The following is a 22,977-nucleotide window of genomic DNA, read 5'->3' as shown; positions in this document are numbered from 1 at the left end:
TCATTTGATTTACCAGCAACATCTCTTTTATCCGTATATATATTTGCACAATATCATAATCTTGTCACGGTACACTTGACACCAATAACGGCCTATTCATCAAGGATTACTTGGAGATGTTTATCAATATTCCCTTACAAATATTTTGCCTCGGCAAACAATGTTTGGAACATGTTGCGTGACAATGACGACATAATATTTGTATAAAGATTACCTACAGATAGAAATTCTCATTGTGTAACATCTTAATGCAAAATTTTGCATGATATTCAATTTAGAGATATTGTATAGAATGGAGCTTTGCGTCAGTATTCCAAAAAAAGGTTTATAAAATCAAAATCCGCATGATATATGAATAAATGAAATATGTTCTACTCGTATGTATGTACATAGAAAAAATACATCGATTAGAAAAATGCTAAAAAAGAAAACTTAATTATATTAAGTGTGTATACATTTGTATAATAATTAGCAACCGTGTCACTTCCCAAGTTAACCCGATTGAGAATCATATTTCCGTCCTTTAGGTACAAAAAGAAATATCGTTATTTCCAATTTACTTATAGTTTTATTAAAAAAAATTCACTTAATAAATATAATGAAAATATAATGAAAATTCAGTGTAATAAATCTATTATTTTTAATGGTAATAAATAAATAATAAATTGTTAAAATATCTATTAGATTGATTAATCAAATAATTAAGATGAAATATTATATATGCAGTACACTTAAGCGTATACCAGAAACTAAACAGATTAAATTACCATTTTAAATTCTAACAAAAAAAATATATACAGTTTTAATACAATTAAACCAAATACAAGTTCTATACAGTTCAGTGATTCAGAAATTACTCCTGAGATGCACGGATAAAACGTCTAATGGTAAGTCGTCGACAAACCAGACTGTGATCAGATAACAAGGTAATAGCTGATGAGATCTGCCTACCCCCTCGTCAACGTAACCAACACCAGATTAAAGATAAATAAAAAAAAGTGTGGTGTGTTTCGGTCCTTAGAGAAGATATATTGAGGATGTTGATGTGTAAGTAATTATCACGGATAGCTCGAGTCATTTCGGTGTTTCATTCGAAATAAATAATAACCTACGAATATTTCTGTAAATTAACAGTAGTCTAGAAAAAAAGTTGAGTTAATATTTTTTCTATTCCATACATATATAGACTCTTTGTTGTTTCCTCCAAAAGATTACAGTAGTAAACCTATTATAGATACAAACAATTACAAAAAACGTTCACACTGAGAAAACAATAGGCGGCCTTATCGCTAAAAGCGGTCTCTTCCAGGCAACCTTTGAATGGAGAGGAGTATTTATAAATAGTTTGATCCGAGACATGATAAAAAAAATCTGTTATTTTTAAATATATATAGAGATGTAATACACACAATAATGTATATATATTACTTGGTAAACAAGCTGAGAGTTTCTAATATGGTGAAAATCAATGTAAAAAAAAAAGCTAATCTATGCATCTGTTTTCATTGTGATCATAGATTAAGAAAAGCACCCGTGGTCCCATTACGATGTGGTAACCAACACGCCGATTAGAAATTGACATTTAATAAAATAAATTCTCTATCTAATCTGTATGGTGATGGTGTAAGAATGTAATATGTCGCTATTCTCTCTTCTTTCTATTTTTATCCCCAAAATGTTGTAAAAATCGACTAATAAAATACACAACAAACTATTATAAGAGAAATTTCAAAACAAAATCATTAAGTACATTTAGTTTCTTTATAAATGCGTTAGTAGAAAGCTATAACTTGTTTTGATAAGATAAGGAGGGAATAATGTAAGTGTCCTTGAATATTGTGATAAGACATAAGGTAATGGAACTCCTTACTGAAAAAGTTAACGGTGGAAATGAAAAATGGCGAAAGTTTAAAATAAAAAAAAAAGATAAAAATTCCAAAAAGAAATAAATGATGAGTCCTAGTTTTTTAACCAATGAATGAGTAGGTATACTTTATTTGCATTATACAATATAGGGAATAAGCAAGCCAATTAATAAATGTAATGATACAACAGCTTTTTGTATAAATACAGCACGACAGTCTTATTGCTAAAAGTAATCTTTTTAAGACAACCTTAGGGGGAAAATATTTTAAGTGAGAATTAATCAGTCATTATATCATGGGGAAGACGTGGGATGTTTTTGAATAATTCTCCGCTTTAGATGCGTGGGCGCAATACATACGAAATTAAACACGAGAGGTATCTGTCATCATTCGTCTCACGAACCTCCCCCGCGGTGGATGATATATCGATACGTAACAGGAAGCCGGGGTTATGTGGACACGTTCGTATTAAACTCGAGCAAACAAAAACGACAGTGACAAACTGACAAACTTGTTCGTTGATGATATACGGGATTATCGAAATGAGGGTGCGAACAAAAACATTAGTTTTTAAATATTTAGTGATTTTAACGACTCTTCTAATAAAGTGCAACTAGAGGATTTATACAAATTTTAAAAAATGTGAAAGCTTTGGGTCACGTAACTACAAACTGACTTGTGTTGCTATGGTTTTAGTACAAACTAGTGTTTTGCCCTCTACTTCATATGCGTGGATTTCAGAAGTAGGTAGTAGTACCCAATAATATAGACTTCTGGACAACGTATAAAGATGAACCATAAATCAATTTTTAAGTTGGATCTTCAAGAATACAACTGTGAACACTGCTTTGAATTTAATCTAGAAATTTTTGCGTGATGCTGGAACAAACAGGTTATGGAATGAGCTCTTTGTCGAAGTTATTCCAAGAGATTACAGCAAGGGGTTCTTTAAAAAAGCCGTAAAGAGGTTCCTTCAGGGTCAGCAACGCGCGCCTAATGACCCTGGTACTTTAGACGTCCATAGCCTATGGTAACCGCTTACAATCAGATAGACAGTATGCTTATTTGCTACCTTAGTGGTATAAAAAAAAATAGACATTTAGATAAAAATTCTAAAATTTATTATATTTGTCTTATTAAGATCTCTCATGTTAAATGTCGATCCGTCCATTAGTTTTTGCGTGAAATAAATAAAAATATATAAAAAGAGGTAATAAATATCAATCCATTCATTCATCCAACCATCCATACAAACTTTCGCATTTATAATAATTATATTCTATTGTACACATAATATTAAAATATGTATTCCGAAAACTACGATTGATTAGAATGCCTACCTGGCGTCCATTGTCTTTTAAATTGACGCATTTGTAAACAAAAACAAGCGATAGCATTCGGCGCACGTGTCGATCGAAAGCACGATAACATTGTCCCGGGATAGTTCCCTGAGGAATGCCGGGCAATATGGCTATAAGTTCCTATTATGACGTCTACGCGGCAGTATTTTAAATGTAATATTAAATGGCATTCCATTGTATTATGATGGATTGTGACATGAATTTGTAAACAATAGTAAAATATAATATTGATTGATTACGTCATTCAGTTGGTACCTGTAGAAATGCAATTGTTTCTCTTGTGAAACTATCATTCACTGCAGTTTTTCTGCACGATTCCTTATTTGAAATTTTATCACGCAGCTAGACTACACTGTCTGAGTAAAAAACTCCAAGCGCTCTAGAGCTCTGACTTTAATTTATTTAATTGCGCTGTTGTTACTGATGGGATACCAATAAGAGATAATAGGTGAAGATGAAGTCAAATCCACTGGTCCTTCGTGATGAATTTATCAGGAAATAATAATGATGATTTCCAACAGAGGGTGCAGGTAGATTTGACAGGGCATATTGTTAGCAATAAGAAGACAGTTTAGTTTCCTGTTTTCGATTTTTTTTTTATATAGTAGAACTACTTCTCTGGCAAATTTTCGTGAAAAAAAAACATTAATGTAAATATGTACTTTTTCAAATCTTATTACCTACTATTATATTATTTTAACCTTATTTGTATTTAAAAATTAAAATAGAAAAAAAAACAAAACAGTAATAAAACAATAAAATATTAATAATAAGAATTATAACATACTCATTTACTTTCTTGGTGTCAAATATATCATTATTACTTATAATAATATTAGTAAATAACAAATGCCTTCTAAAGCTCGTCTAACGACGAATTCAAAATCAAATCATGTAACACGGAATATCTAAAAGCAGAATTATCTCGACATTAGTAAAAAATCCGGTAAAAAATGGTGGTGAAGAACTCGGGACCAACTATTATCTTGAACACCAAAGTCATTTTAGCTATAATAAGATAACATTAAGGGAGGAAGGCTGGCAGAGGTTCTCAAACCTTTGACCTTATATCACGATAAGAAACTTTTGTAATATACCAAGAAAATATCTTGTAACAAAAATTAGATACGTATCCGTACATTCTACCATTATAATTAATAAGGCAATAAAGATATAGGTATGGATTATTACTTAATCACACTAAAACATCTAAACAGATTTGAATAAAGAACACCAGGATGGACCAGATCAAAACTAAATTGATAGATAAATTAATTAAAATTCATAGACAAATTGTTTTGTGTTTTTTATCTTATACTTACATATAACTTCTGCACTATATTACACTAAAGATTAATACATTGAAGAATTACACAATATATCAATTACTTTTATACATTTTAGTTTTTTACACATTTATTTTTCAATTAGATATTTATTACATTCCTTTTTGCTAGTATAGTTTAGTAAAGTTTGAGAAGTCTACCCCCTGAAGAGCGTGTCAGCGGACCTGTCGCTCTCCAGAAAGGAACAGGTATAGTTTTTTCGTTTTCGTTTTTGCGGGCGCGCACGTGTGCGAGCCCCCTTAATTACCGACGCATACCATAAACAGATCTTTACGCTCCCTTAAATAAATCTTCGTGAAATAATAAAAAAAGTTCGTTTTCTTGTTTTCTTAGGCCCGTAATTTTGGAGCACGGTTTTCGGTTTACCAAGAGCCAACGGTCCGATTCGATGATCGATGATGACTCTTTGTTTTTACAGGTTTATCGATAAATCGATTTAAAATTCATTAACAAGTATTTGAATAAGATTTTTTTTTATTTTACATAAAAGTTAAGCATCTCATCAAGAACTGTATTTTATTTTTGTAATAAAATAATAAAAATATTATTTATAAGCATTTTGAAGTAATTTCTTATAATTTTATCTACCGTTCATTTAGAATGCAACTAAATGAGAGTCGATAGATAGAGATATAGAGTCGATGTAATAGTATATAGTACATAACAGGCGAGTGGTAAGCCCTAGACACATTATGGTCGAACGCACCCAGTTCGACTATTCTACCGCCTCCCCAAAGTCACTCCATTTCATTGAGCATCCATTTGTATGTGCGAATTAAGGCCATAGGGGATTAAAAAGGTATTAAGGTATGTATTACGCATCATCAATATATCAGCCTTTAACTGCTTATTGCTGAACATAAGCCTCCCCTTGGGGGATTTTGCCAGTAGTTGCTACGCTTGGCAAGCGGATTAGCAACTGCAGTTAGGCTTTAGAGATGTTTTAATAGAGACGCTGCTGCTCATCCCTCGCCCTCCCTTAGTCGACTCTTACGACACCCACGGGAAAGGAAAGGGTGGCCTATTGTATGCCAGGACCGCACAGCAATTTCACGCATAGTTAGATATAACTTCAATATTTTAAATGACTAATAATGACTAAAATTTAGTTTTAATCGCTAGATTATATGAAATATGTATTAGTATTGTATATTTCAAATACTTGTATTTAATTGTAATGTATAGAATTTTAAATCGATTTATCGATAAACCTGTAAATAATGATTTATAAATTATGTAAACATTTATTATTGTTGTTTAGATTTCTGTTTTACACTACTGCTGCCCACTCACTACTTCCTATGCCACTGTATTAGATTGATTGTAAAAGATTTCTATTAGAGATAAGTTCACTTTTGCTTATATTTCTAATTGTTACTATTACTGTATGTTTTAGTGCGATAAAGAATATTAATAAATCGTACTAATATACGTGTAAGACAGTTTCTTTTCAAATATTTAAACATTTGGCAATGACTGAAAATTACTTGGAAGTGCTTCTATTATTAGTTTTTCTTGGCTAATAAAATTTCAACAATTTTCTATTGACTTCAAAGAGAAAATCTTAAATTATTATTTTGCATACTCGTATTAATCGATTTTGATGATTTGTTTTTCAATCGATAGAATTTACTCCCTGTTTCATACAAATTTTATTACAATTGAAGTTTTATTTTTTGTAAAATCTTAATAATTATGGAGATTAAGATGCCTTACCAGACAACTAGCTTTGCATATTTCACGCCCAGCACCACCGCGCCCTTAAGCCGACACTGATCTCAGATAAGCCCCCTTTCCCCGTTTTATAGTAGTGTTAAACGATATTTTATTATCAGAACGATAAAATTGCTCCACGAACGCACAGTATTTTATCTTTGTGAATCTTTTTTATTTGGCACTTTATCACTATTATTTAGGGGCATGATAAAACGCTAAAACATCCTTAGTTTATGTTACGCCCCGCGTGGGTTTGGGGTTTTGTTACTCAAATGGTTTGTCTCTTGGTTTATTTGGTTTGTCGAAGGATAACTAATGTCGGATAAACTTGCCACACAGTGACAGCGAACGAAGAATGCGTGTTACTTTTATTTTAAAATTATACTGATATTAAGATGGAGGTTTGTTACATATTATAATATGTACACTTACTACTCGAACTATATCTTACTAATATAATAAAATCTTAACTAGACGATGACTGTACATAAGAGGTATTTAGAAAAAGTTATATTTAGGATCTTAACTAAATCAATAGCTGCTAAAATAATGTTTTTAAAAATTTTGTCTTTCTGACTATCTGTCTGTATGTTTGCTCTATCTTCACGCAAAAACTACTGCAACAAATTAGATGAAGTTTTGTTCCTAAATGTCAAATTTAAAACACGGTATATATTTTATCTTAATATGCTATTTAGGAGTAATCTATTTTATTAGTTATTCTACTTCTAAAATCTACTTATACGAAGTAGCTAGCTAAAAGCTAGTAAATAATAGATTCTTCGTTTAAATTTGTTTCCAAATTTCGACGTACTTTCTCCGCAGATATGCAATAAATAGTGGCCAATTACATTATGGAACTACAGACATGATAAAAAAATAATTATGTGTTTATTAATTTTTTATCATGTCTGTAGTAATATATAGACCCTGCAGGTCTTAAGGAGATCAATACATGCTAAAATAATGTTTTTTCAAATTTCGTCCTTCTGTCCATCTGTCTGTATGTTTGCTCCAGCATCACGCAATAACTGTTGCCACAAATTAGATGTGGTTTTCATGGTTGTGTTTCTGAATGTCTAATTTAAAATATGGTGTATGTTTTATCTTAATATGCTATCTAGAAGTAATCTATTTCATTAGTTTTCCTACTTCTAAAATCTACTTGTACGAAGTAGCTAGCTAAAAGCTCGTAAATAATAGACTCTACGTTTAAATTTGTTTCCAAATTTCGACGTACTTTCTCTGCAGATATACAATAAATAGTGGCCAATTACATTATGGAACTAGAGACATGATAAAAAATTAATTATGTGTTTATTAATTTTATTGCACTAGAACCCTTTTCTGTACAGTTTAATTATAAAAATATAAGCTTACAGTGTAACTAATAATTTACACTGAGTAACTTAACTTAACTGTCTGTACAAGGCCTCCCATACATTTTAATATTCCCATACATGTTGAAAGTTTCTTAGTTATACTCTTAGGTGATTGCTTAATGGGAGTGGAAACCAATTGTAAATATAAAATTTAAAGTATATCCATACTATTTTACACATTTGATGTCATAGGCAAGTCCCATCTTCACTCATTGACTTTCTATCATTTTTCATTAACCATAGTCGCTCAGAGTTCAGGCTCTTAATTATGATAGCGATGCAAATTAGTATTATTTCTTGAAATCTTTGTTTAAAATTAAAATAAGTATAATAACACAGTGCAATATAAATTAAATAAGTGCAACAGCGTATTTACATGAAATTTCTCTCTATTTTCAAAAATAATAGGTATGTATCAATCGTAATTAGGAAGAAATACTAGTGTTTTGCACGTCCATATAATAGAAATTGTAATTTAAGCTCCATATAGGTAGAAAATTATCCCGTATATTTTATACTTATTCTCTAAAATTACGTTATGAAGTGAGACTAATCATTATAAAATTTAAATGATACGATAGTTAGTGATAATGATGATAAATACCTATAATACAGAATTCACATTTTCTATTCTCTGAATATTAACACAATAATACCCTTGAACAAATGAGAAAATATTTTTTCAAAATATTATTTTCAAATAACGAAGAAACCTAACATTAGAAATTACATCACGAAATTATGTAATTTCATGCATGGTGCAATAAACCATGCACGGTGTCCACAACACTAGATTCGTTTTAGTTGGTGTGTAGATTATTTATATTTATTTCTTAACATAAATTTACATTTTACTAATAAAGCTTTAAATTAAAGCATTTGCGATACTAGTTTCACATCATGTTTACACGATGAAATTAGTTGCATGAGATTAGTTATTAAATCATGCAAAACACAAATTTGACTTATATTTGTAAAATTAATGCATGCATTATTAAATTAGAAGTTTCCGCTTGAAATCGTTGACGAAATCAATATAGTAGAACAAGTAAATCAATATATTTAATTAGTGTCATAACTTAAAGTATAATTTATGTCCCTGATATTTTAAAAAGCTAGTGTTTTCTTTTTTGTAATAATAAGTGTAGTTTTTTTAATATTTATAGATGATGATAGAATGGTAACCCCGTTTGCACTATCGGTATACGCCTGGGTACCAGTGAGAAATGATAGATGAAAATGAAACAAGTCAGGTGGTCCACCGATGAATTCATCAAAAATTAACCACTATGGGTTCCAGGAGGAACCGCGTGGAGGTTGGCCTATTAGAGTATATTGCTAGTAATGGGCCAGTTACATTTCATTACTAACTTCTCTTACACTTCCCCCCAGTAAGTATAGTTAAGCGGTTTGCTTATTCATAAGTATATATTTAGTTATTTGGTTTAATTAAATAGGTGCCTGCTTAATTAAGCCAATGGTACACGCTAATATTATACTTTTAATATTAATATTTTAAAATATTTTGCACATTTGATATTTTTAGTTAAAATAAAATAAAAAAAATGTACCTTGTGATGATGTAAACATAATAAATAGTAGAACTAATGGTCGGCAATAAGTGAAATTCTCTATAAATGGTCTCCGAACATAATTGTAGCACACCGCGCGGGCCTTTTTTTTACTACAGTAATTTAGCATCATTAAGACAAATCAACTTGAACGACGCCAATCATCTATAATGAGGTGTTCCGCCGTTGCATTAGCGAAAAAAGGTGTTATATTCGAGAATTTTAAGCCTTGTTGGTGTATTAAAATCTCATGTGAAGTAAAGGGTAGGGTATATAATTTGCAGTCGAAAACGTCGTTTAGTACCGCATGATTATAGTGCACAACGAGAAGCTGGATATTGTGAAAAAGCAAATTAATCATGTTGAATAATTCGGGTATAGGTTAAGTTGGTGCCTCGGTAAGTAAAAGCGGCAAACAGTAGCTTTCTCCAATATAAGTACGTTAAATTAAATTTGTAGGCATTAAGTATTAGGCATTAAGTAATGCAAATGATTTTTCTCATGTGATATTTAATGAGAATAATGCGTCCAGTAATCCTATAAGTAATTATAATTATCTACATTATCTACTTATTCTATTTTTAAATATTAACGTAATGTTTTTCTAGGTCTACAATAACTTTTTAATGATACTTAGAATAGCAAATAAGCAGATTGATTACATGGAAAGTAACCGTCGGTTATAAACATGGCCAGCCCCATCCACATCGCAGAACAAACTGCGATGCATTGATTGAGGACTATAATGCTATTTTTTATTTATAACTCTCTAGCTATCATAATCAGTCGACAGTGTAAAAATTGTCTCATATAAGTACGTTAGTTACTTCAACAAGCGAAACCACAGATTCGCAAAGTTTATTTATTTTTTCTTTTGTAGATATAATAATAATAATATCAAACTCTTTATTACGCACCAAAGAGATGTATACAAGGAGTATTTATACAGAATGTGCATAGAGTAGTAAACAAGCTCCACAATAGACACAAAACTGACCCCCCCCCCCCCTGGGTGGGTCAGAAACTGGATACGGTCATGGTTAGGGCTCTATGTATCTAAATATATCCAATTTATTTTTAGTAGGTGCACTTGATGCGCTGAACACCTCAGTAGTAGTTAATTGTAGTAATCTTAATCTTTAAACCCTTTTCAACCGATTGATTGCCGGTTAACATAAGAATAGGGTTAATTTACCGTATAAAAAGGGGCCATATTTTACCAGATTGCATTAGAATCTTTATTGAAGTGTTAATTTCCTAAGATTATATGATACCCGATTATCTGCTACATTTTGCTGTACAAGGCAAGATCATTATTATTATTTTTAGTGTATTATACCAAATATTTTTCCCAAAGAAAAATCGCTCAAAAAATCTGAACCGCCTAACTAAGACGACACGACCGACTTGTTTAGATGTCATTTTAGTATAGAAGTCTCAAATAATTTTTCAACCATGTCTTTAAAAAAAAAATATTTATGTATATTATATCGAAGTGTGTATGTGATGATCTCAAAATTAAGTTTGATACCGCTAAGAAGCCTTGACAGATTAATCGATCAATATGAAATTTGGTATAAGTAGCTATACTAAAATGATGAAAGACATAGGGACTTTTTGTTCCGGTCTGTGATCATATACTGGACACGCGTATGTATAGGATCACGCGTAAATGCTAGTAACACATGAATCCTTAAAGGGATGTTAATACTTCAAAAGTACCTACTCTTTTTCTTAATAATGAGCATGTAGCACGCATATACATATTAAATTATTTGCAATTGCCATTTTTTTTCTCCGAGTACAGCGGTACAATGGCATATAACTACTAGATCCCGATTGTAATAATTATACTAAATTAAAATGGAATCTATTTCTTGCACCACGAGCGCATTAGTCGCCCTGGTTGATGACCATAATTGCTTCTAAATTTATTGAAGCGACTGGAACAAAAAGTCGGCGTTTGACTAAACAATTACTGTATAATTGATATTAACTGGCGTGTTGGCTGTCAGGCACCAAACAAGTAATAACATTTCTCGACGTAAGTACTTATCCTTCATCATATCAGCTTTTAACTAATGCTGAACATAATCCTTCCTCTAGGGGAGTTTTGCCAGTAGTTGCCACGCTTGACAGGTAGATTGGCAACTGCAGTTTAGGCTTTGGAGATGTTTTAAGAGGGAAGGTGCCTATCCCTCATCCTACCTTAGTCACCTCTTATGACACCCACGGAACAGCCAAAGGTGGTCTTTTCTATAAATATTTATTCTTACTAATATCTATTATAAATCTAAATGTGAATTTACCTGTCTGTATGGCTATTCGTTTATCCACCTATCCATACATCAGTCAAAGATCTAGTATGTAAACTGCATTTTGTTATGGGATTGGCACAACTATGTTGATGATTTTAGTTGCAGGTAAAATGTAGTATAATTTTATCATTTAAAGATTATATTGGATAATGAAATTATAGCTTTAAGTATTACAATAAATAATAATGTTTGCTTAATTTAATAATGTTGTTTTAATGGGTGATAATAATATGGTAACCCCGCCTACGCTATCGGTATACTCTGGCGGGGCACCAATGGAAGATGATAGATGAGGATGCAAGTAAGTCAGTTAGTCCATCCTGATGAATTCAACTAGAATTGACCTCGATGGTTTCCAGGGAGAACCACGTGGAGGTCGGCCTGACAGTGTACATTGCTAGTAATGGGACTATTTGACCCCATTACTAACAATCCCTCTCCCGCCGCTGCCTCCTCGTTAGCCCCCGACGTTAAAGATAAATTCACGTGTACCAAGTAGCGGGCAAAAAGCTACTCAGTTATAAAATTATAATAATTAATAGATGTATGAATATTTAATAATAAAAAGATGAATCGAATAGTTTCAACGAGTTCAAGAGTGAATCATGTCCGTCAACTGTCTTTTACCGTGACGTACTGGAGCCAATATCAAATAGAATTAGAAAAACATTTCAATCCTTATTAAGGAAACTGCTATCAAACGCATAAAGGATTCGTTCAGTTAATAAGATTTTATCTGCATCAACTAAGAATTACCTGGTACTTCTAATAAATTAACAAGCTTATATAAATAAAGATGTTTTTCTTACAAACGTCTTATTTCCGCCAAACATACATCATTGAACATAGGGACTAGGCATTCATAAAACAAAATCTTATGTTACATGTACTGTAGATATAAAAAATATTCTTTTAAATATAGATCTTATAATAAATACTCCCTCCAAAATACTTGTCGCAAAATCATGTCGTTGTATAATGTAATATAATTGTATAATTGGCAATTAGCTTGTGCCCTTTTCCATTCAAATACTACAGTATAGCAAATTATATGACGTTTATTTAAGATATTAGGATCTTGTATGTTTATAATATTAGCATACATTAAACATTATTAGGAATAAGTACCCAACAATAATAATGGCTTTATAACGACATAAACAATATTAAAGTAAACAAATGTCGCACAGTGATCCCATGAGCACTAGAGGGGGTAACGGCCGGCTCGCGACAGTCACGAGTCAGAATTACTATTAGACGCAATTACCTACAGCGCGTGCGCATACTGGTATAAGTGTTAAGCGACCAGAGAATATAATAGTAAAATAAGGTAACATAATTAAGAATATTAAGCTAAAAAAAATAGCAAGAAAACCCAAATTCATTATTTATACTGAGAAGTAATCCCATTCAAGACTAGCTCACTGAGGAACAGCTGAGGTAGTATGGCCATTTTATAAGATAACCAGGTAATCATATTACCAAAAAAGTCCTTAACTTAAGATCCAGGTCTAAAGTGTTGAGGAAATCTCTAATGACTTAGCAATCTGTCATCAACATCACTGAAGAAAACCCAAGTAAACAACAACCTAAGACAGAAGAGTCAATTTCAAATGAAAAAGATTTAAAAAGCTAGGCAAATATACGTGATATTCGTCCATCTGTTATATCATCTTCATATGACGAGCCGTTTGCAACGAAATCTAGAAAAAATGTTACTACTTTGCTTATTTTAGTTAAATCTGTAAATATATTTCAATTTATAAATTTTCAAAATATCCTCTAGATGAAATTAATCATATAATATTTTGATGCGAGGCACTTAGTCTTATAGCAATCTATGTGTAGAGTATACCTATATTCAGTAGTGGAAACTTAATCCTTAAAGTGATGATATTGAACGAATCTTTAGTCCATCCTCTGTAGAAATTATTTGTCATTTACATGATCATGATACAGACCAATTAAAAATTATTTGTCAGGTACTTTTATCGTAAAAAATCCCGAATTTTAGTTCTCTTTTATATAGAAATTATGTCATGTTCTGTTGTCTGTTATTTAACGTGCTCTTGTACTAGTGGTACGCGCAGACTTCGCACGGTTTTTTGAAAATAAAAAACAGTCTAAATTACTGTTTGATAATGTAGTTTTCTATAGGTGAATGATTTTTATAAATTGGTTAAGTAGTTTTTGAATTAATCTATTGAAAACAAACATAAAAAAATCATATCTTTCCTCTTTAAAATACTAGTTTAGATAAAATCGCTCTAAATTTCATACTTGTACCACAATATTGAGAGCACCCACAAATTGCTTGAATTACGCGTCCGTTGCACTTAACCATTTATTTATTGGCTGTTTTATTACTAGTTGCGTACTAATGGTGCTCAAATGGAGCGATCTCAGCAATTAACAGACGCTTCTGAGGATCGACGCGGTACACTTTGAAGAACACGAACAGTTCGTTTGTGGTTTTGTTTTTCTATAGTTTTATCTATTTACAAAGAAATCCATTATTTAATTACTAGTAATCTGTTGTAGCTTTACCAGATACAATTCTAAACTTGTGGATGAGAGGCCATTCAAAATATATGGACCGTTGATATTACAGGAAAAGAATTCTTTTTTTTTATAAAACATTGCGTAATAGAGAAAACCGTATCTCTGTTATAGGAAATTGTATAATTTTATGTAATAAACAGTCATTTGGTATTAATTATTTTTCTATTGTCATAGGATCTTTAAGTCTACAATTATTTATTTATTTATTAGTCCTCCCAGTCAACTTCAGGGAAGTGTTAGAATACTCGAATGCAGTTCTAGTAATATATTGATATACATAAGTACTAACATTTACATATCTAAATAAATGAATATATATATAAATAACAAATATATTATACTTACAACTCGGATAAGGTATAAAAATAAGTATAAGACCTTATCTATTTTTGTGATAATAATAATTGTAATAAAATAAAAGCAAACTGAATAATTATTAAGGTGATTGTAACGTATATATTATTATTTGTTTAAATGAATTTATTTCTACCATTAATTCAGGTTTATATAAAAATCAGAAAATTACAGGATACAATGGCATAAAATCTTTATTTTCTTTTCTAGAATAGCAACGATAGAAGACATCTCAGTAATGTTTAATCATGTTTACCGCTTTTCATCACGTGGACCGACACAGCTTGATTGCTATTTCAATAATTGAACAAAAAAACTAGTAATAATTTACTAAATTTATCCATATTTATAACAATGTATTTATTGAAACTTTAAAATATTTTATATATCACAAAATATGTGTTGCGATTGTTATATTATACTTCAATAAATATTATGTGTAGATTTTTTTTAATGGGTGATAATGGAATGGTAGCCCCGGCTGTGCTAACAGTATAAGTTGGTGGGGCACCAGTAAGGAATGATAGGTGAGAATGAAAAGGCAGGTCAGTTAGCCCATCGTGATGAATACACTCCAATGGATAAGAGGGCACAGTGGATCTTATGGTAACGATGCCGCAGACGAACTAGCTAGGAAAGGCTCAGGAACGAGGGTGGTAGGCCCGTATCCACTCCTTCCTCTTCCATTCTCACAATTTCGAATGTGGATTCGTCAAAGATCCTCTGACATACAAAACCAAAGATGGATACAGGCTACTGATTGCAGACAATCAAAATTGGCCGTACCTATGTTGAATCAACGACTATCAAAACGTTTATTACATCTAGACAGAAAAAACCTCAAAACAATGATAGGGACAATAACGGGTCATTGTCCATTAAACAAACATCTATACACAATAGGAGCCACAGACAGCCCTCTATGTCGAGGCTGTTTCAACGTCGAAGAAACGGCTGCTCACGTAATCCTGGAATGTGAGGCTGTGGCCCATCAACGTTTAGAAATCCTCGGAACGGTGAGGTCGCTCCGTGAGGCCTGTGAAGAACCCAGGAAGCTTCTGCGCTTCTGGACGGAGCTAGGTTGGCTGCACTAGCCACGACTCATACGCACAATGACCCAAATGAGAGGCTAAGTGCGGAAAATGGAGTCCCTTTCACATTCACATTCACATTAGCCCATCGTGATGAATACACTTGGAATTCGGCTTCCAGTTTCCAGGAAGACCACGTGGATGTCGACCTGACAGAGTATATTGCTAGTAATGAGACTGGTAACCTGCATTACTAACAATGCCTTCCCCCCATTTGTAGATATTATAAAGTAGTATAGCGTCGTATTTGTGTAAAGGATTACTATATTAGTGTACAGATGTATAAATATGATAAAAAGAAGCTGGTAGTATGCCATCCAAATAGACCGAAACGAAATGTGGAAATAAATTTTAAAACATCAAGGATTTAGATCCAAATAAACTATATAATATATTACCAATAGTAAAAGAGTAAAAAGAATTTCGAGTTTAGTACACGGCTATTCGAACGAAGCGGGACGAATCCATAATTAAAATTTCTAAATAGGTTTATGTTTTTACTTTTTCGTTCCCAGAATACATTATACAATGAAAATTGTATTTATAAAAATATTTAAAAATAACGTTTTTGTTATTTTTTGTTATGTAACAAACATGACATTACATAAATAACTAATTTACGTAGTCGTATTACGTATATATAGTTTTTCGTAAATATTGCCATAAAATAGAAACTTTCGGTAAGATTTTTTTATTTATTTGATAAGTAAGCAAGTGATGTATGTATACAATATGATATGTGTATTATCACATTTCATATTATATACTTACATACACACATCACTTATATATACATAATCTTGAAAAATATATTTAAATATTCAATTCAATGATAAACGAGACAATTTATGCATTAACTATTTTAAATGCCAGATATTATTGCTTCCTAATTTTAACAAGTACCAATAACTTATAAAATTTACACATAAGTAAATGTAATATTATAAGTCATAATAATTTTAAATCATCTCGTGGTATAAACGAGCCTAATATCCTGTGCTATTAAGCATTACATCAGGCTCATCAGAAACGAGTTATTCAAAATAAAACAAGAGATTAACAAGAGGTCCATAATGGAGGGAGGGTGATTATCGCCTCCCTCCTCCTTTCAAAGCTGCTTCATTAGGACCGAAGTAGTTTGGAAATTTTAATGACGGTAAAAAATCGCTTCATGCAACCGAGCCTTCAATCTTTAATTATAATGATGTTTCATAAAATGTTAGGCATGTTTTATGAACAATTTTATTAAAAAAAAAAGAGTAAGCTCTAATACGTATTGAATTTATGATTAACTGAGTATTGGGGGTCTTAGATTATTGATTGGTCTCCATTTCAGACTATTAATCTTGGAAGAAGAACTAACATCTTAGTCATGAAGAATGGTAATTCATGAAGGGTAGCAAAAGAATCACATTGTAACCAGTAATATGTCAATTATGGCGAAGGATATTACTTTTCATCAGGTAGACAGGTTCCAAATTGCATAAAAGACTAATATTCTTCAAGCTGTATAGTTAGACTCTGATTATTATCTATCAACCAAAAATACTGTGCGGTCCCGGCATAGAATGAGCCACCCCTTCCTTTTCCGTGGGTGTCGTAAGAGGACAGGACTAAGGGAGAACGAGGAATAGGCAGCAGCATCCCTCTTAAAACATCTCCAAAGCCAAAGGGAGACTTTGTACAAAAATCGTTTGCTTGGGCACCTCTGTTCCATTCTTGTTTCTACTGTGAAGCAGTTGTGTTTGCATGGTTGTGTTTCGGTTTGAAGGGTGGGATATGGCAGGGAATTTACAAGGTACAGAGGAATAACACCTGAGTTCTCAGGAATAGCAACGCATAGGAGGTATCATGTGCGAAACAGTATACTCTGTTGTGTCCATGGTACTGCTCATATCTATAAGCGAAGGTTACCACTTTCCAATTAGGTGGACTGTCAGTTTGTTTGCTATTCTAAGTTGCATATAAAAAATTCAATAGTACTATATAATAGCTTTATTTTATTATAAAATTTGTATGCCCGCTTTCCAGGTTCATAATCAGACCAGCATCTTTGTTGGGGTTGCGCAATATATTTGGTATAACAATATATCTAATAATATGACACAAATCATCCATTATATTTAAATAAATACAAATGAATTATTGATAAGTGATAGACACAATACCGAGGAAATAATAACACATTTTTAATATAATACGTATTCATTTTATTCATTCACATATTGTAAAAAATACATAAATATACAGTCTATATAAAATGCAAAATCACCTGACTTTTTTTTCATTTCAAATTAGTTTACCTGCGACTCAGTTAATTGTGCAACAACCCCTAACTCCCCCACGAATTCTTGACACACTCAATTGTATTAACTGCCGTTGTAAAACTTACAATATGACTTTTATCTCTCTTGTGTCTAAGGCCATAAAGTTGAAAATATTTAAAAATATACATTTTTAAAATGTTGGCATTATTTGAAGCCGTACACTTTGGTGATGCAACAAGTGTACGCCAACAATAGAGGCGATTAGGGGTGATTTATATGTATATGGCCTTTTATTTTCCACCCTCGGTCTTTTAGTTAACTCATCTTCTAACTGAAATTCCCACACTCACATTACAAAGGTTGTTGAGAGTTTATTTAAACTTATGAGTTTATAAAACATAATTTAGAAAAATCACATAATACAGCGCAGAATGAAATTAAATAATATGAAGTGAAAAATATTTATTTAAATTAATAATTACATGTATAGAAGTAAAAATATAATCATACTAAAAAATATAAATTTCTACAAGTAAATAAATTGTATTTGGAGAACGCATTTTTTATTAAATAAATATTTGCTTTAAGTATGTAATAATCAAACAATCAGTCATTAATTACGTGACTAGATATAATATCTATTTTTAACATTTACCTACTATCATGTTTCTGATGTAAATATAGAAAATTTTATATTTACTGTAATTTGGGTTTTAACACTTACAGACATAATATTTAAACATATTTAGTGCGTAGTATTGACTACCTTTCTATCTAATTTGGTGAAATCCAAAAAATGGCTTTTTTATTTGTTTCCTTATACATATTTGCCACATCATTTTAGCAAATTCTAAGATTTCCTAGTTAAACTTAAATTTGCCAATGTTCGGGTTTTTACAGTAACATATATACCCTACTAGATATGTCACAAAAACAATCATGAATAAAAAAATATTGTATTGCATATTTCACATATCTATCAAACACAAACAGCCCATAATAGCTAAGATAATTAAATCTTCTTATAGGTTAGTATTATTATAAGTCATTTAAATACTTGTTCTGTCATTAGTAGTTACTACTAGTTCATGTATAATACTGCTATTAGCTTTAAATTTATAAAACGCTATTAAAATATCGAGATTCAATAAAAACTAAATCTTTCTATAATGTAATAAATAACCGTGACATTTACAAAAAAAAAATAAACAATTTGACCCAGGCTCCCCTCGGAAGGTAAACGCGACAAGTGCAGTCACAGACAAAACACAATGGTGGGGTTCGATTGTACCCCACAAACTTCGGCAATCCCACACTTGTCACGCCATGGGGCCAAATAATACTTCACTTTTTCGCTTTTTAAATATGACGCAAAATGTAGCATCTCATTCTTTTGACTGTCCATTGTCATAGATGGTTTTTGCATCTTCAAACCGTGGGAAGACTTTATGGTAGGCGAGGCTGAAAAGAAAAAACATTTTATGGTCAAGGTTCGCTAAAATAATTTTTGATATGGGTCTACAACTAATAAATGGGATATATATTAGAGACACAATAATATCATTGATATTTTATATTGCATGTAGTTTAGATTGCTAATAAAAAAATTAAACATTGTTATGCACAGTTATCTTTATGTAAGCACAGTTTGTATCAAGATCTACATAATTCATTCCTATGAACATAAAATTATAATAGTTAATTCTGGAAGTCATTTATACAAACCACCCTTCATCTTGATTTACGATTTGGGGCTACTTTCTAAAAATCATCCCACGCAATACTCTGATTGCTGTAATTACAAAAAAAGCCCAATTCAACCCCTAACAATCTCTTCTAATAATCTTAAAACGACTCTAATAGACATTTAATTATATAGTCGGCCGAGTTCCACTGACCCCTTTTACACTTGTTTACATCTTCATCCCCTCGCCACCCTCAAATGCGTTGAGCCATCAAAATGGAATGTTTAATTCCAAAACCTCATACGATTTATTATAACAAAGCAAAACGGGAACGATCGACCGCTTGCCATCTGTCGCTGTTCCGAATCTCGCGTCACCTAAAAAAACTCAATGTGCGAGCAACCCTGGGAACCTAGCAGCGAAGAGCATTCCCACGAACAACCCCTCAATTTTCAATAACCAAATTAGCCTTTGCGTTACCCTATTTCGGATATGAGGGAGTCGTGAATCTATTCATATCAATAAAAAATATCCGCCGTCTCGCTCCTTGAACTGTACTGTATCTATATTCATCCCCTTCGAATGCACGTGTTCAGCGGTCGTATATTTATACTGGCATGTTATGTGTGCGAGAGCCTTCGGATCGCGACACCTGCCGGCGCGCGCGCACCCCATTGGCTGAGCAACCACTATCACCGCTACACTGATTTCTTTTTAAACTTTATTTTTTGTAATACTCTCTTTGGACACATGAAGAAAAAATCTAACATGTTTGGACCGGTATGACTCGAATATTTTGTGTGTAGGTGGCATTTTATATTTGATAGTACTTTTTGTAAACAAAATGCTAATAAACACCCACTTGAATAATTTAAATACCGCTAGATATGTAGATAAAGCTGTCACATTATCTAGACACAGAACAATAATATGATATCTTAATGATGGATAAAAATTTCCAAGTTATTAAAAACTACATATTTTCCATGTAGGAAAAATACTTATAAAATACTAATTAGTATACTATTATAAACAAGATTGTACACTAAATTACCTTATCTATTAAGGGTACTCCACACTTAATTTAGTGCAGCAGTCACACGTCTCACGCGTGGCTGGCCCCGGGTCATGGCACGGGAAGGGTCGAAGTCACCCCATGACTTAGTGACCCCGACGGGGCGATAACAATCGCATTGTTCGAGTACGACGAAGGGCTAATGATACAACATGTGTTGTTTGCCCACAGATGGGCGTGTGGATGGCACGTGGACCATTTTCTCATGGAAATATGGAGTTTATCTATAGTTAAGATAGAAACAAAATATTAAGAAAATAACACTTGATTAAAAATAATGTTCCGACTAGATCAGTAAGTAGTTTTACCTAAGGAAATACAAATGTGATAAAATAATAAAAATCATTTATGTAAATGATAATATTAAAACAATAGTATAAACCATACATAATAATCCAAACACACAATAAATACAACAAAATTGTTTTATAATTACTTATCAAGTTATATAATATTAATTTAGTGCAATCTTACAATACCAAAACTTATTTCGTACAATAGTTTTAAATTCCCGTACAGCCCAATTTTTTCCATTGCAAATTGACCTTTTACTGAAACAAAATTTCGTAACAACATAAAAACAAAACCATAGGTACCATAAACTTTGAAAGTCTTGTTATAAAAACCATAACGTGAATTTCGAATAAACCACTTGATACACCCACACAAACGAAGGGAGCTTTTCATGTACAAGGTGCTTTTGTGTCGGGGGCGGCGCGCCGGGTATAAATAACCCGGCCGGTTATGGCAGCCCCACATACCCGCCTGTGATCTCACTAGCGACACACGCTCTCTCCAAATATACTTTATTTCCAAAATGTCTTACTACGCTAATAACGAATACATCATCGCCACAAACAATTCGATGAACGAGAACAAATACAATAGTGACAAGATGAAGAACAGTGGCTTCAAAGCACTCTTGAAGCCTTTGATGAAAATTATTAAGAAGACAACAAAACGAGTTCCCGCCAAAGCGTGCGACACGTGCTACGAAGATGAGCAGAACTTGAGCAACGAGAGGCTCGAGCGCAAAATCTATGCTGAAGTTGAAGCGTGCCAATCTGGTGCCGCTTTTCTCGTATACAATGAAGATTCTACATGCGACATTATGCCAGTGACCCCTGAAAACTTCTACGTGCCAGTTCATTTCGTAAGGACCGAAGCCGGTACTTTCTTCTGGACGACAGTCTCAAAACCCGAAGCTGACTTTGCCGAAGCTCACTGTTATACCGAGTGCCAGACGCCGGAGCAGCAATATCCGATAATGCAAGATCGCTGGGTTCAAGCCTAAATCAAAACAAGACAACGAAAATCAGTGTCTTCCTTTGAAAGAAACCAGTGCTCGCTCCGTTGGTTTCTGCAACCGTCTGTGATCTTAGCTTTAATTTAAATAGTTCAAGGTGCCATATAGGGTTAAGTTAGAGTTAGCTTCGCTCAATACTCGTGATAATTCCTCGAAAGCTTTAACTGTATTTCGAAAGCGTTGTGATATTTTTAAACATTTTTGTATTGTATAAATTAATAACGTTAGGTATGTCGAGCTTATTGTGATCTTCCTTATCTGAGCTTTAATTGTTTAGGGTTAATAATTTATTTATATTGTAAGTTGACTGCTTTTGGTCATTTAAATGAGATGAAATAAAAATAAAATGATGATTAATTGTATTACTTTCTTTCACTTAATGATCTCAAACACAATTAATTCCCTCATACAGAATAATACCATCCAGTTTAAGTGAACTGGACAGGGAGTGATAATAGAATAATCATTGGCATACAATGTCAATTTGATGAGGTTGTTACTGAGGCTATAGTGGTATCAGAGACTTATTCTGATATTCAAAAAGTGGTCAAACAAGATGTCAAGTCAACGACGTGCCCGGCGCGAGCCACTATACTTATAAGAAAAGTGGTTATAGGCGCCGAGTCCGGTCGGTCTTGCTTTGCTGGCTTCTATACTGGGCGAGCAACATTTTGTGCGAGTGCGCACGTGCAGACCCCGAGGCGGACCTCGCTACTGGGTTTTTAATGGATGCGTTTTTTAAATTGCCGCGCTTTTTGGTGCCTCTTGTTTTTATTTATAAATTCAAATTGATTTTATGTTAGTTGATAGCTAAATATTTAATAGATAATTGTATTTTCTTTAATCACAGCGTGATTTACCACCATGACGGTAACAATTTACCCGTACTCATACCAATTAATCAATTGTACAGTTACTTTTATAATAATATGAATCATCAGTCAAGGTTGCATATCATAAAATACATATATGCCTTCATATACAATACAGATATAAAACAAAATGTTAGACTTTAATTTCTTTACAGCACCGGTCCATGAACATCACCTAAATAAGTCTTCAGCAATCCAGAATTCCT

General features: G+C 32.4%; 1 protein-coding gene across 5 annotated transcripts; it reads left to right on the top strand.

Annotated features, from left to right (window-relative positions):
• Window positions 1–1,023: 1,023 nt before the first annotated feature.
• Window positions 1,024–22,261, top strand: LOC113516139 (enhancer of split malpha protein-like). 5 transcript variants are annotated; one of them, XR_008253595.1, is made up of 5 exons: window positions 6,490–6,689; window positions 8,837–9,061; window positions 11,348–11,487; window positions 16,903–17,029; window positions 17,598–17,834. XR_008253595.1 is itself a non-coding variant. In XM_052901021.1 (3 exons), the coding sequence occupies exon 3, from the start codon at window positions 21,411–21,413 to the stop codon at window positions 21,885–21,887; it is 477 nt and encodes a 158-aa protein (XP_052756981.1). In that variant the 5' UTR covers window positions 1,024–1,047; window positions 8,837–9,061; window positions 20,765–21,410; the 3' UTR covers window positions 21,888–22,261. The 5 variants fall into 5 exon arrangements, 1 of the variants encoding a protein (XP_052756981.1); XR_008253593.1 differs by lacking the exon at window positions 11,348–11,487 and having other exon boundaries at window positions 6,511–6,689; XR_008253596.1 differs by lacking the exons at window positions 6,490–6,689; window positions 8,837–9,061; window positions 11,348–11,487 and adding an exon at window positions 1,024–1,047.
• The last annotated feature ends 716 nt before the right edge of the window (window positions 22,262–22,977 follow it).

This window comes from Galleria mellonella, unplaced genomic scaffold, assembly GCF_026898425.1.
Source record: "Galleria mellonella isolate WM207_F2 unplaced genomic scaffold, CSIRO_AGI_GalMel_v1 utg74, whole genome shotgun sequence".
NCBI lineage: Eukaryota > Metazoa > Arthropoda > Insecta > Lepidoptera > Pyralidae > Galleria > Galleria mellonella.
Note: the sequence above shows the minus strand (reverse complement) of the source record. Positions and strands in the feature narration are given on the sequence as shown.

What these genes read in the sequence shown, in the direction of transcription:
- LOC113516139 (XM_052901021.1), top strand. Translation starts at nt 21,411, where the DNA reads ATGTCTTACTACGCTAATAACGAATACATCATCGCCACAAACAATTCG.